General features: G+C 41.0%; 1 protein-coding gene across 4 annotated transcripts in view; it reads right to left on the bottom strand.

The window, feature by feature from the left end:
- Positions 1–16,151, bottom strand: part of ect2 (epithelial cell transforming 2) — a 108,145-nt gene that overhangs the window by 71,071 nt on the left and 20,923 nt on the right. For 2 of the 4 annotated variants that reach the window (XM_033620789.2, XM_033620792.2), the window contains exons 4-8: positions 15,324–15,416; positions 7,126–7,308; positions 5,554–5,643; positions 3,883–3,990; positions 1,653–1,726 (exon numbers count right to left, since the gene is read on the bottom strand). In XM_033620789.2, coding sequence (XP_033476680.1) covers positions 1,653–1,726; positions 3,883–3,990; positions 5,554–5,643; positions 7,126–7,308; positions 15,324–15,416 — 548 coding nt within the window. The remainder of the gene's footprint in view (positions 1–1,652; positions 1,727–3,882; positions 3,991–5,553; positions 5,644–7,125; positions 7,309–15,323; positions 15,417–16,151) is intronic. The other 2 variants (XM_033620791.2, XM_033620793.2) reach the window with 1 other exon arrangement.

Here is a 16,151-nt window from a genome sequence, read left to right as displayed (position 1 = left end):
CACCGGACCTGAACCCAATCCAGATGGTTTGGGGTGAGCTGGACCGCAGAGTGAAGGCAAAGGGGCCAACAAGTGCTAAACACCTCTGGGAACTCCTTCAAGACTGTTGGAAAACCATTTCAGGTGACTACCTCTTGAAGCTCATCCAGAGAATGCCAAGAGTGTGCAAAGCAGTAATCAGAGCAAAGGGTGGCTATTTTGAAGAAACTAGAATATAAAACATGTTTTCACTTATTTCCCCTTTTTTTGTTAAGTACATAACTCCACATGTGTTCATTCATAGTTTTGATGCCTTCTGTGAGAATCTACAATGTAAATAGTCATGAAAATAAAGAAAACGCATTGAATGAGAAGGTGTGTCCAAACTTTTGGCCTGTACTGTATATGTCCAGTTTGTGCATGTGTGTATTGTTGAAATTGAATTTGCAGGTAGGAGGGGCAGAGGTGGGAGAGAGGAGTAGCTGCGCCAGCGCGAGCGGTGTGCCAAACTTGCAAAATCCACCTGGCCACACCGAGTTGGCGAAGTGCAGGTGCGCTGCGCCCCCACCTTGCCCTGCAAAACTAGAGCCCATAGTCTCATTGACTGATTAATTGATGCTGGTTATTCATATAATTGTTATTTATTTATTGTGAATAAAGTCCATCTGATGCTTGTTACCTCCGCCAAGGAGGTTATGTTTTAGCCCGCGTTGGTCTGTTTGTCTGCAAAATAACTCGAAAAGTTCTGAACGGATTTTGATGAAATCTTCAGGAAAGGTTGATAATGGGACAAGGGACAGATGATAAAAATTTGGTGGCGATCGGTTGAAGCGAAGTGGATAAAATAATAAAATGGCGGGAAATCCGAGCTGCTCGGCGGAGGTCTGCGCTCTCCGAGTGCTTTTCTAGTTTAGTTTCTGTTTTTCACCGTTTCAACACCACTACAAATGCAACTGTAGCCAGTATCTCACTATCACCATCCAAATTCATATTTTAAGAAGCTACAAATTATATTCAGCCACAATATAAGCCTGAAAAGCTGGAAATCACAACAGAAGCTAGATAGTTGTTGCATAGAGCGGATACACTGTCTAATCTAGTTGCATTGGTGTGAACCGGCAGGTTTTTATAATGTTATAAAATGATCCATTGTGAGTCTCGTCTCATTGCAAATCTTTGATCTGAACTGGGCTTAAAGTGTGGTGCAGACAGTGTTTCAGATTTTCTGTCATGTTTTCTTGAACATGACATACACATTTAAGATACAACAGTGAACCCAGAGCATGGCTGGGGCTGACTTAAAATTTCACGTGTCCAGCAAGTGGTTACTTTACTTGTTAAGCACTGTGCCCATGTATAAATACAGCTAAAACACAAGTAACGGCTCCTGAGCAGTGCCAAAATGTTGCTGATCAATTTTACAGCAATGTCAGACAGTGGTGTTTTTTTTCTCACAAATATTTTTTCACTGAGTACAGAAACACAGCAGAAAGGGACATAGAGCAGGCAACAGTCAAGAATAACTGTATTTCACTGTCAACCTGGACAAGAGAAGTCCTCACACTGGTTGGCCCAGGTAACTTTTCACATTCACAAAGTCATATATGCAGAGAAAATCTGTAATAAAGGAGAGCAGCTTTGAATTTTGCAAAGGCCTCTTTCATTAAACTTACACATCATCTCTTCTTTCCCAGGCCTTGTGAATCCACGATGGAGTGAGAATGGGAGTCCCCATGCACACTGCCAGCTGAAACATAAGGGCAAAAAAAGAAAGTAAAGAGAGAGGAAAGGAAAGGAAAACACAAATGAGAAAATGTGCAACCAAGAGGTGAGAAAGACCAAGGGAGATGTAATAACTAGGGATGTAACGATACATAAAACTCACGGCATGATAATATCACAATAGAGTCCACAATGCAAAATTGATCACAATATTAACAAAGAAAAATGATGAGGTGAAAAAATGAGTCTTATTAAATAATACATCTGATGGGATGTGCTTCCATTTTCTTGTTAGGTTTGAGCCTTATTTTACACAGTCTATGGTCTAAGTCCGCCTCTGTGAGTGAACTGTTTTAATAAAGTTAAAGTACTATGATAATGACGTTTAATGCAGTATTGTTATAACAAAGATAAATAAAGTACTGTTATAATAAAGTTTAAGTACTGTTATGATTAAGTAAAAAAAAAGTGTTATAATGAAATAAATAAAAGCACAGCCACTGGTGCTTTAATTTTGAAGCATCTGACTCATCTCGGGCCGGAAGTGTTTCTGTATGATTTTGCTGTGGACTTTAGCGTAAGCAGCAGAGAAACTGGACTTGCTCGAACGGTCCGCTGGAAAACCGAAGATCAAGGACGTGGCAACGCGGCCCTGCCACGGCAGCCACCCATGGGCAAACAAATCAGTCTCCAGCATGCCGCTTTCCAGCAACCTCGAATCTGTAGGGGAGGGGGGGCCGACACGACTTGCGGCAGTATTTTGAATTTGAGTGCAGTAACCGTTGTGGCCACATTCTTAAATACAGTGCCTTTAAGCTTCCAGTCAACAGTTCGTTGTTAGTAATTAGCAGAAAGTTAAACTGTAACCATGGCACCATCAAAAGTGAGGATTTATTCACTGTGAGCTGGAAACACAGCTCTCCAGTTTATATATTATTAATATCAGCAAGTTGCACTTGAGCTCCATGGTCGCAAAATGCAACTAAATGGTCGCGGTGTGGAGCCCTGCTGATCCAAAGCACATGCCTTGACTGCTCAAAGTATTGCCCAGGTGAGAGTGGTCTGGATGGGCGGAGGAGTGTGTTTGACGCATTATGTTTGTAAGTCTTTTGTTCTTCTTTTTTTGTGTCTGTGAGAGGGAGAGAGAAGGCGAAAGAAGCAAAACGCTGAAGCAAGTCTAATGCTATTGGCTTTGTCATTTCATACATCCCACGTGGAACAAGCCGCAATATATCGAGCATAATCAATATATTGCACCTTACATGTAATACCTTTGCAGATAACATCACACACCCACATCAGTATTGAGACATTTTAATCTATCGTTGCATCCCTAATAATATCAGAAAACAGGCATGACATTTATCTATGTACCACTTAAAAACTATATTAGACCTCCAAATTGTTCCGCTGTCAATGCTCACAGAACAATCTGCCTACCCTGTTTTCATTACTCCTGATTGACCTGTCATTCAGTAGTCTCGCCACCAGACAATCAGAACCCTCCGCCTTCTGATAGTCTGGGGACACTCCTTTCTGAAGTGTGTTTAACACACTGGAGAAAACGGCCAGCAACAAAGCAACGCCTCTTGCATTTCTGAAAAGGACACGCCCTCCCGGAAATGTGCGCTCCCCTTTTCTCACACACAAACAAACAAACACACAGAGAGCTTGAAAATGGATGCTGAGAGATTTAACTCCGTTTTATCAAACGTGTGCTCAGTCCACAAGATTGTGGAAATGAAGGACTTACAGCGACTTGAGCCATTTTGTACCACTACACGTGTTTCTAGTCGGACTATGTTTACGAGCACAAGAGTTCAGCGAGCCACGGAAGGACCGCCCTGCAGATTTACTATTGGTTCTGCAACGTAGGGAGTTTTTTTTAAACTCTGAAATTGTATCCGCCCATCTAAACACAAAATCAGGGAGAAAGTCATCAGTCTTGGATTGGGAAAAGTACTTTTAGTTTTGTGGCGCACACCTGGAACATTTTACAACACTAATTAAAACTTATAATACAATTTTACCTGTTGGTCAATTTAAAACTACTCTCGACATCATTAGAAATGAGGGCACAACAATATTACCCAGTCCAACTGCACAGTAGTATGATATCAGAAAACACACAGTAAGATTAAAACAAAATCAGAGTAAACAAAAAAGCAAGCATATACGAACCCTGTATTTCTCTCCATGAGTGGAGTAGGCAATGAGATGAGTAACCTTGGTGCTGAAATCTTTCCGGATGGTCCCACCCATGTGATGAACCAGATTCACCAAGTTCTTCTACATGAAAAAAAACCAAAAAAACAGCACAAGCTTAACTCAAAGAGGGAAAATAAATAGCAAGGTGACATACGCCACATGTTTTTCTATTGCTATTAATCCAAGTAAAGAAAGAGTGTAAATAATTTACTTCATGTTCCCCACATCCTCTCCAACATCTAGTCTCTTCTCCAGGGCAAAACTTCCTTAGTTTGTCAGACATAATGAAATATCTCATGCTCACTTTCCATGCGAACTCCCTCCAGAATTTCGATTGTGAGGTTTTAACATGTTCACCTAAAGAATGCTTCCAATCTTCTGCTGATGTATCTTTTTTTAAATTCCTTTTCCCATTTCTCTTTTGCTTTATTACTATCCACAACTTTTTGCAGTGGAAACGGAAAAAGAGAGTACCGAACTGAAAAGTACTGCTCAGCTGAAACGGGGCTTTAGAAGGACTTAATGCACAAACGCGCTATTTTTAAACATCCCACTGAGAGAGACTCTCACTCCAGCCTGTTCTATTTTGTTCTGAAAATGTCAGCATGCAACCCCATTCTGTGGACGATAACCAAGGTGCAGACTGATAAAGGAGGAAATACAGTGAGTGCTGGACGGAGCAGTTAGTGACAACAACCCCGCCCACATCAAAGAGGACTGTCTGCGGTGGAAACACTATGTGGAAGGGTTCCAAAGGTACCATACCGAAAGTGTTTGGTGGAAATGGGGTTTTATTGGCCAACATACTTTTGCCACTTTATTAGGTACAACTACTTTGAACTTGTAATACAATCCTTATACAACTCGTATAACAGACTTGGAGTAAAATTCTACTTTCATTAAGGTTTTAATTTTCAGGGGTTTTTTTATGTTTTTGAGGTGTTGATTCAACTTTATGGATATTTTGATGGCTCTTGTTTGCAGTACTGTTGAACTGTATTGCATTATATCCAGTGTTTCTAGTATTTAGTGTTCTCATTAAATAATAATTAAATAGAATCACAATTGTAGCTGCCAAAATGACAATTAAAAAATGTCTCTAACAATTGAAAATGATAACCTTAAGGAAAGAGTTTTTATTGCCAGGCTGTTGTATTAGCCTAATTTTAGAGTAGGTGTTCCTAATAAACTGGCAACTGAGCAAATATATGCATACCAATATATCTGTAATAATCAGCTGATCAGTACCGTAACGCAAACATGTGAGGCCCCCCCGCAGCTAACCCGAGTGAGCTGCTGCTGCTGCTTCACATTATGATCACCAAATCTGTGGTAGTGGTGCCATTCTTCAATAAAAAAACAGGTCTATATAACAAAAATGAACATGTTCGGCAAATGTCGGTCAGCCAATTGGTTTCAAATATTGCATGGAGGAATGGTGCAAGCAGAAATAGCCACGGCAAGATGTTAGATTAAAAGCTACAGACAACAGGATCTTGCTGCATTTTCCTATAAACAGAAGACCATGCCATGAAAAAACAGACACATGACATAGTAGGCCGTTCCCAGCATGGCTTAGCATGACTTTCAGCCTACCACGGAAACATCCTATTAGTAAGTGTCCCACTACGTTAATATACTCACCATTTCCTCTTTGTTCCTGAAGCCAGTGAAACACAGCGACAGGTTAAGCATTGTGGTGGAGTAGAGAGGACGACATGAAAACTGTAGAGGCTAGGAGGGCAAAAAGCAGAAATCAGCGCAATAAAGACATCAAATTACATTTAAACACTCTAAATGATATTTTTTCTGTTAACAGTATAATTAACAATTCAGTGGCAGACCACTGAAAATACTACTGCAGCGTTTGACATGTATTAATTAACTCAACATGGATTCTATATAATTGTTTGAATACCAGAGCTGTTGCCTATGAGCTGAACATTCACTTCACTACCATAAGACATCTTTCAATGTCGTTTCCGTAAATTTGGCAGTACATCCAGCCAGCCCCACAACTACAGAGCACTTGTAGCTACACCAGCTCAGGACCTCCACATCCAGCACCTTCACCTGCAAGATCATCTGAGACCAGCCACCCAGACAGCAGATACAATAATTGGTTTGCACGACAGAAGAATTTCTGCACGAGCTGTCAGAAACCGTCTCAGGGAAGCTAATCTGCATGCTTGTCGTCCTCACCGGGGCCTTGACCTGACAGCAGTTTGTCATGGTAACTGACTTGTGTGGTTGTGAGGTCAGTTGAATGCACTGCCCAATTCAGGGAAATGACAATAGAGACATCTTATGGTACTGAAATGAACATTCAGTTGGTGGACATTCCTGCAGTCAGCATACCAATGAAACGTTCCCTTAAAACTTGGGATATCTGTGGCATTGTTGTGTGATCAAACTGCACAATTTAGAGTAGCCTTTTATTGTGACTATCTATTGAGTGCATAAAAGAAAGTCTTAGATCTTTGCCTTATACCTGTAAAAATGGGAGCAAAAACAAAAGTGAATTTTTGTTCAGTCTTAATATGACGAATAAATTAAACCAGTACAGTTAAAAAAAAAAAAAAAAAAAAGGCTGAATAGTGACTCCAACACCTAATAGTTTTCAGGTCAGATAAATGTCTGACATGAATGAAAAACTGCAAAATGGCCTCAGACCATTTCAGTTATTATCAAGAGATATACATCTCTGCAATGCAGTCTAAACCTGTGTGTATGTGTATGTGTGCTTCGGTTGACAAACATGCAGAGCGCTTTGTCTTGTTGACAGACGCCACAGTCAAGGCATATGGTTCATGTTTGACATTAGCATCCTGTGTGAAGTCTCTTTTAGACAGACGGCACAGCAGGCAGAAGCAGTTCCTGTTCACCATCCTGTTCAAAGCCATAATGTATTTTTTGCATCCTGCTTTTTGAAATCAAGGTTCATCTCTGGCCTGTCTCTGGTCGGTTCTCCCCACATTAAAATGGAAAACATTTCTCAGAGTGAGAATTTAATAGTAAAGCTGTAAATTCTTCATTTAAACTTCACCTTGATAAGGTTTAAGAAGCCTTGCTTTAGACCAAGGTGGGGAATACTGTTATTTGACATATACAAGTGAATTTAATTACTTTTTGATTACATCATGTCTGTGAATCTAGTCTGTGACATATTTCATATCCAACAAATTAAAATAAATATACCGTGAATCAATGACTTACTTCCTCCTTTGCAGCACAGTGCAGCACAACAGGAGGCCCAACGATACGGTTGTCACGTTTGTAGAGGTAGCTGTAGTCGGGAGAATCAAAGTCTGTGAGGACAAACACTGTCTCAAAATCAGTGTTATCTCCATCTCCAAACTCCTGGACGTTGTCTGTCATTATGCATGGGATGCTGATGTCCTGAACAGAAAGTATCACAAGACAGTAATGGTGCAGTGTATGACCAACTGATAAAGGCACAATTAATGAGCAAATTACCAGAGAGTGTGAGTAAAAGCTTCGTAAGCCTTGTTAGTGAGGCTGTAGGATGTTGGTAATTTATTAGTTTATTTCAATATATGCAGATTTACTTTGTAATGAGTAACAACCTAGAAAAAATGTGGAATAATATTGGCATTATTTACATACTTTTCTTTCTGTCAAAAAACCCCATAAAAATACAAAAACCAACAATGTTAGCCCATCTCTTAATACTTTCCAACCTCTCTGTACAGATCAAAAATATATATAGTTCATTTTGCATTACAAAGTCACGTGGTGGTAGAACTCCAAAACAACCTAAACAGCACATACATTTGATTAAATCATGGCCTTTTTAAGGTGTTGTGCTGGAAAATATAATTCCAATACGCATTCTCCAGCTCAGTTTTGGTCCCCACCAAGTTCTGCGAAAAATATTTGCTTTGGCTGGAAATGGTCCACTATGTTCACAAGCTAGTCACTAATTTTGTCTGTGCTGTTTGATCCTGGCAGGTTGTGTACAGTAGGTTAAAAAGAGTACTTCTTGTTTTTACTTAAAAAACGCTGCTGCATGATTGATATGAGCTGAGGCAAATGAGTGAACTTGAACGCCATGAAGTCAAAACAATAAGCAAGAGATGCAGAGAAAGTCTTTAATCAAAATTAGTGGGTGTATGACAAATATGCCTTTCTGAGTGTGTGTGGGGTACTTTTTAGTGTCACGTTCAACGTCACGGACAGGCCAGAAAGTTAGTAAACAGTAAGAGTATGGAGGCCAATGATAGTCTCGCTCACCAGTCCTTTCTCAAGAAAAGAAAGGCCTGGCTGGGCCGACTCCCACTTTAAGACTGGAGAAAAAAACGCCCCGGCTGCTTGTATTTCTTTCAACCAATCACAGTGGTTCTGGGCGGTGCCACAGCAATGGTGCGCTTGCAAAAATATTGTGGGGGGAAACAGGTTTTGGTGTAACACGCCCACAAAAATATCGCCTACAGGACGCGAACCATGGCAGAAAAATGGCTACATCCCCGCAAGATCAAACACCACAAAAGTTATTAAAGCATGTGTTGAAAACTGCTACACAACCAGAGGTGGTAGGGCGGGACTTCAGCGGGTGGCTCTTTCCGCCCAATGAGAGGCTGATCTATGCAGCGAACTTCCGGCCACTCAGACTAGGCCAATGAAAACGTGATGTGTTTAATCCTTTTTATTCATCTCTTGCTTATTCAGTCTCTCTTTCAAACTCGGTGCAGACTAATTTAGATAAATGTTTGAGCACTGCTTGGACGGAGATAGATGATGTTTTGTCGTGGCGTGTCGTTGCATCTCGCTAGTTAAGGGGCTGAAATTGCCCAATCACCAAGTGTTTCCAACACAATTAGAGTGTACGTGTAGCTTCAGCTGACAGCGGTTGGGGACAAAAGCAGACTTTTGTTTTGTTGTTTTTAATGCCTGTGTGTACTTCTGTATCATTATTTGTCTGAATTTTTTTGTGGGCCCATGAACGCAGTGGAGGGGGAGCTCTCCATGGCTTCCTTTTTTCTCAGCAGCAGTTTGTGACTTGTGGGGTGGATAATGGATCTGTTGACCCCTTCAGAGCTTATCAGATCAGATTAATGGATGAGAGGAGCAGCTGCTGCAAATGAATGCAAACTTTTAGATCCAGCAGAATTAACGATAAAGTTTCAATTTCAATGCACCTGAAGTTCAGCTGCTCCGACACTACCCGGAGTTTGCCCTACGCTACACTGGTGTGGTCCTATAAATGACCGAACTTATATACATATATATTCCAATATTGCTTCTAGTAGTCCAGCTCTAAAAACAGAAAATCTATTTGTGGTGCCAGACATTTTAATTTTCAGGCAACTGCAAATACTTAAACTCATGTGTGGGAAACCCAACATTACAAAAGCATGGCTAGAGAGACATGGAAAGACCTGGTAAGGATATTTAGGGATTTTGTGTCAAGCAGAGTAAAGAACTCAAAATGGCCTATGTCCAAATTCCATGTGAGATGAAAGCTTGATTTTATTTCTGTTTTTATGTTGTTGCAGTAGCGTGGCACTCTTAACCTGTGACAAGAACACAGACTTTTACCTAAGCATACTCAAGCTTAGACTGCAGCTAGTGAGAAGTTCAATGATCTTTTTACGAACAAGGCTGCCTCTTACAACAAATCGTACGCAGCACCAAATGCCTTGCAAATTGCAAAGCAGCAGAAAAAGAAATTGTACTTCCATGTGGGGTTGAGACCATATTAATTCCAATAAAGTAACTTTCATTATCATTGCACATTTTTGTTGATCTAATTTCAGACGACCTCTACAGGTTTGGGATATACATAAAGTTCTTATTAATATGACCAGTTCATTGTTGGTTTTGGTATTTTCTTTAGATCTATTGATGGTAAGAAAAATAAGGAATCAACAAAGTTTTGGGGCCTTGAAATCAGTTTTGAAACCGCACATTTGCCTTGTTTTAATAACGCGCCTGATACCTGGTTCCTAACAGAAGTGTAAGCCAGTAAGTACACTGCATCACAAAAAGTAGTGATAAAATGAAGACTGATTGAAATGAGAAAGTTTGTTGCCAGTAAGCGGTTTAAAAAGGATTTCAATAATGATTTTCACTGTTATTTTGTGAAATATTGTCTACCTATCAAAGTACCAAGGTCAGGAGAGCTTTTAACACCACTGCAGACATTTTCAATCCATCAAGAAAAATAGATTTAGAAAAGCCTGCACTACACTATCACTATTACTCTTTCACATACAGTAGACACAATCTCTCTCTCTCTCTCTCTCTCTCTCTCTCTCTCTCTCTCTCTCTCTCAAACAGAAACCATGCTCAGTGCTGCTTGAAAACAATCAATTCTGCTCTCTCAGATGAGATAATGTGTTACTCTGAATCAGAATAGAACTGTTAAAAATCAATGGCTTCGATTACAGAGAGCAAAATTTAAACCACAAACTAAGTGTCAAACTGCTTATGGGCAGAGCTGGCAGTGCCAGAGGGATGAAATTACTTGTGGTACCTGTAAACCTGCACATATAAACAAATTTTCTCCAAAACATTTGTTCCATTAGGTGACACAAGACAAAGTGAAGAGGCATCAGCGAAGCGTGACACACACAGAGTCAGAATTACATTTATCATTCAATGTTAAGATCCATGTTGTTTCAGACGCTAATGTGGACAGTTTTAACATTTTGAGAAATACACTTCGCTTTCTTTCTGAAGGTGAGATGAGCAGATCAATACCAGCACGCTCTAGCTTAGCGTAAGACTAGAAGTAGCAGGAAATACCTAGCCTGGTCTGTCCAGTGTTCAAAATTACATCTACCAACAGTTCTGAAGCTCACTAGTGAACATGTTATGTCTTATTGTTTGATCTGTATATAACAGAAATGTAACAGACTAAAGACCCTGACACACCAAGTCAATGTTTGGCTGTCAGTGAGCATCTGTCGCCCTTGTTGTTGCAGTGTGTCCTGCAGTGTTGGCCCTCATTAGCTTTTTTTGACCGATTTAGCATGTTGAGTTGGCGTCGGAGACGGCGGAGCCCAACAGTGAACGAAATCACTCTGATTGGCAGTTCAGCTTTCGTGTCAGCTTGTACTTTGATGTCAGTCTGGTGGGCCTTAAGAGTCTACAGTAGGGATGCACCGAAATGAAAATTTGTGGCCGAAGCCGAATAATATTAAACGCTTGGCCAAATACCGAATATTGTTGTTTAGTTTTTCATTAGTTTTTGCAGATGAACCCCCTCCAGATTAGTGTTGTCAGGGTACCAATATTGGGACCCACTGTACGATACCAGTGAAAATATCATGGTTCTGAGTAGTATCACGATACCACAGCGAAAATGAGGCAGATGTGCCTTTTGTCATTTATAAAAAGATAAATCACTTTTCTATAATACATCAATGATATTTCAATGGAATAAATAACTTATTGACTTATTCATACTTCAAAAACAGCATCAATCAGTGATGAACATAGGGAGGATCAAAATAAAATAAATAAATAAAATAAGAATCAACCAGCCACCCTCCTCCCCTGACAAGTCCCTTCATAAGTAAAGAACAGTCCCTAAAGTGCGGTGAGGTTTGTGGGTCGTGAACAGCTCGTTTCTCCTCAAACACATCACATACCTGTGTTCGGCTGGCTCGGCTGTCCAGGTACTTTTGGGCAGTCATGACACCAACGAAAGAGGAAATTATTGGAGCCGACTTCTCCGTTGCAATAAGCCTATGGCCGCCGTATTTGACAGGAATGTATTACTGTCTGTGTCTGTGACCCCCGTTCAACCCACAACCGATGGGATTCGCCTTTCGTTTCTGCTGCTGGTTGAAATCTGTAGGCTGCTCGCATAGCGTGCTGAATGATTTAAGCTTATTTTCCTCGCTCAAAACTATTTTTAGTCGCAAATGCGAGTGTCGTGACGGGCGGATCGCCACACTGCTGACATTTTACTCCGCCTGTCACAGCATGCTGTTTGATTGCGTTATCAAAACACGCCGCTATTATTCGGCCTTGCTTTTAACTTATTCCACTGAATACCAAATGTGTGTTTTTTTGCAACATTCGGCCGGATATATTCGGTTACCGAATATTCGGTGCATCCCTAGTCTACAGCCATGCTAGCTGTCACAGTAAGGTTGTCACATTTGATACTATCATGCTTTTGCAGGGAGACCAAAATCTCACCAACCATATCTGGCAACCTGCACTTTAGCTGGAGATGCTGCATAAACGTCCTGGCAAGTAGAATAAATTGTGACCACAAAAAACATATCCTGACTCTGGCTCTGTAAAGACATGAGGTTATTTTCAATCTTCTCATCTCACTCTCAGAGAGAAAGCTAATTTACATATTTCACAAAATGCTGAACCCTTTAACAGAAGAGGACACTCAAAATCATAGCTTCAGGTGCATTGCTAATGGTGACAGACTCAGACTTATCTCATAAAATCTTTTGTAAAAACCTAAGACTTTATATGAGGATGGACAACATCACAGCTCCCCAGAAGTGAAACCAAAACATCTGGATCACCCCTGCTGGCAGGCTGGAGTATAGGGCTGTGTCCGAAATCACTCCCTACTCACTAAATAGTGCACTAAATAGTCATAAAACCCACCCCCTCTATGTTAGCCAATGGGACATGAGCTAAACTAAAAACTAGGGTTGCAACAATATGGTATTCACGGTATGATAGCGGTCTCAGAATATATCGGGGTTTCACGGTATCACAGTATTACATCATTAGAAATCACTCTATAAATTTCCATTGTTATGCGGATGATACACAGTTGTATTTATCGATGAAGCCAGAAGAAAGTAATCAATTAACTAAACTCCATAACTGCCTTAAAGACATAAAAAATTGGATGAGCACCAATTTCCTGATGTTAAATTCAGACAAAACTGAAGTTATTGTTCTTGGCCCCAAACAACTCAGAGACTCTTTATCTAATGACATAGTTTCTCTAGATGGCATTGCTCTGGCCTCTAGCACTACCGTAAGAAACCTCGGAGTAATATTTGATCAAGATTTGTCTTTTAATTCTCATTTAAAGCAAACCTCACGGACTGCATTTTTTCATCTGCGTAATATTGCGAAAATTAGGCCTATCCTGACCCGAAAAGATGCAGAAAAATTGGTCACGCTTTTGTTACCTCAAGGCTGGATTACTGTAACTCTCTATTATCAGGTAGCTCTAGTAAGTCCTTAAAAACTCTCCAGCTAATTCAGAATGCAGCAGCACGTGTACTAACAGGAACTAAGAAAAGAGATCATATTTCTCCTGTTTTAGCTTCTCTGCACTGGCTCCCTGTAAAATCCAGAATTGAATTTAAAATCCTACTGTTAACTTATAAAGCTCTAAATGGTCAAGCTCCGTCATATCTTAGAGAGCTCATAGTGCCATATTATCCACCAGAACACTGCGCTCTGAGAATGCAGGGTTACTCGTGGTCCCCTAAAGTCTCCAAAAGCAGATCAGGAGCCAGAGCCTTCAGCTATCAGGCTCCTCTCCTGTGGAATCATCTTCCTGTTACGGTCCGGGAGGCAGACACCGTCTCCACATTTAAGACTAGACTTAAGACTTTCCTCTTTGATAAAGCTTATAGTTAGGGCTGGCTCAGGCTTGCCCTGTACCAGCCCCTAGTTAGGCTGACTTAGGCCTAGTCTGCCGGAGGACCCCCTATAATACACCGGGCTCTCTCTCTCTCTCTCTCTCTCTCTCTCTCTCTCTCTCTCTCTCTCTCTCTCTCTCTCTCTCTCTCTCTCTCTCTCTCTCTCTCTCTCTCTCTCTCTCTCTCTCTCTCTCTCTCTCTCTCTCTCCTCTCTCTCTCTCTCTCTCTCTCTCTCTCTCTCTCTCTCATCCTATTACTGCATCTTGCTAACTCGGCCATTCTGGATGTCACTAACTCGGCTTCTTCTCCGGAGCCTTTGTGCTCCACTGTCTCTCAGAATAACTCATACCGCAGCGGTGCCTGGACAGTGTGACGTGTGTGGTTTGTGCTGCTGCTGTGGTCCTGCCAGATGCCTCCTGCTGCTGCTGCCATCATTAGTCATTAGTCATACTTCTACTGTTATTATACACATATGACTATTGTCACACAAGTATACTGTCTGATATTAATACATACTTTCAACATATTGTACCACAGTAGCCAGAACTATAACTATAATATTATTACTTTCATTAATGTTGTTGTAAGCTACTGTCATTACCTGCATCTCTCTCTCTCTCTCTCTCTCTCTGTCTCATTGTGTCATATGGATTACTGTTAATTTATTATGCTGATCTGTTCTGTACGACATCTATTGCACGTCTGTCCGTCCTGGAAGAGGGATCCCTCCTCAGTTGCTCTTCCTGAGGTTTCTACCGTTTTTTTTTTTCCCGTTAAAGGGGGTTTTTTTGGGAGTTTTTCCTTATCCGCTGTGAGGGTCTTAAGGACAGAGGGATGTCGTATGCTGTAAAGCCCTGTGAGGCAAATTGTGATTTGTGATATTGGGCTTTATAAATAAAATTGAATTGAATTATTATTATTAGTCAGAATGACTTTTAAAAAAGAGGGATTATTTTATGTAAAACAAATGTTTTATTACTTTAATTAAAACCTGAAACTGTTTTTAAATGAAGCTATGTTTAAAAAGTTTTCTTTTTGAAATGTACACGTTATGATATCCATTAACTTTCATATTACAGTATACCATAAAACCGGCAACCCAACTAACAAACTCTAAATACATGTCAAATTAAATCTTCCCAATGATGGTTTCTGTCATTTCAAGTAGTTCTGATTGCACTGCTGTATTTTCAAATGTTCGTTTTTTCTGATAGGAATGGCTTTAATTAGTTATTTGATATCATAGGAATGGGGTTTGACATCCTGATTGACAGCTATGTGTGCCAGTTGGTGTGCTTGCAATCAGTGGCACTTATTGCAACAGGTCGGACAGGTGTACAGGCAGGAATGTGACATCACCAGAGATCACTACAGCGCAGAATCTAAACTCAAAGTTAAAGCACCAGCGCAAGACCGTATCCAGGATATTTTGGGTTTGTTATTGTACGGTGGGGGTCTATACGTACAGTCTATTGTGCAAACAGATTTTCACAGGACTGCCTGCAACTGTAACAGCTGGAACTTGCCCATTTTCAAATGCCATAAAGCTTAGAAGAAAGCCTTTTAAATAAATTACATATGACTCTTCAACCTAGAAGCGTAATTTGACATTTGAGTGCCAACCTCTGTTAAAGAGCGATCCAGATAAAATTACATTTAAATATTCACCCACAAATCAGTTCACCATCAGTGAGTTGGCCATGCACAGCGATTGAGCGAGTACCCAGTGTGAATTGAGACTCATGCAGCACTTCCCCCAGTTCCCATCAAAGTGTCAGACAGTCACACACAGAGGCAGACACTGTACTGTACCATATTGACTATAGATTTTATCATCATTTTCTCCTCGGCACCCGCCTCGCCTTCTCTTATCTTTACCACCGGTACCTCCATTACTCTGATGGCCTGTAAAAACCAACCAGCAGGAAGTGGATGTCAAACACTGGCATTTGAAAGGAGGAGAGCAGAACAAGTAAAAAAGAGGGGACGGACAGAAGGTTGAGACAGAGAGCGAGAAACATAAGGGTAAAAGAGATAGCCTGGGACAAATTCATACAAATTAACCCCACACGAGGACAAAATAGAATGGTCGGGTTTAGGGATTCAAGAAGGAGGAGGCAAGGAGGAGATGGGGCGGGGTCTGTGTCCTTGCAAGTCTAAAGACAGTGACTTCAAACAAATATCAAGCTTAACAGGGGGTAGGCTGGGGAGGGGAAGAAATTTCTGCTAAGAATTAATATAAAAAGTTCAAAGCCCTCGGGAGGGAGGAGGAGAGGAGAGGAAGACGAGGACAGAAAGGGAAGGGGACGTGAAGAAATGGTGGGGGGGCGTCTTTTTCTGTGGGTTGCATGAGCGATGGCGGCGGGCGGTCAGGCAGGCAATCGGGAGAGCTCTGATGGAGCTGTCGGCAGATGTCTTTGGATGTGGCTGTGCTGCAGATTGGCAGGGAGAATAGATGATTTAAGCAGGAAGCCTTCAGAAGTGACAGGGCTCAAGAGACCTGGGAAGGAAGTCATTCTCACAGCACTTAGTCTGCCGCCACGCCTCCAAATCACCTTCACATGGAACTACTCAAAGACACAAAACTATGCTGCTTACTGGAGCTGAGACAAACACACACTGATAGACACATAAATATCC

This window comes from Epinephelus lanceolatus, chromosome 6 (genome assembly GCF_041903045.1).
Source record: "Epinephelus lanceolatus isolate andai-2023 chromosome 6, ASM4190304v1, whole genome shotgun sequence".
NCBI lineage: Eukaryota > Metazoa > Chordata > Actinopteri > Perciformes > Serranidae > Epinephelus > Epinephelus lanceolatus.
The sequence above is the reverse complement of the archived record's forward strand: the minus strand, read 5'-3'. Positions and strand labels throughout refer to the sequence as shown.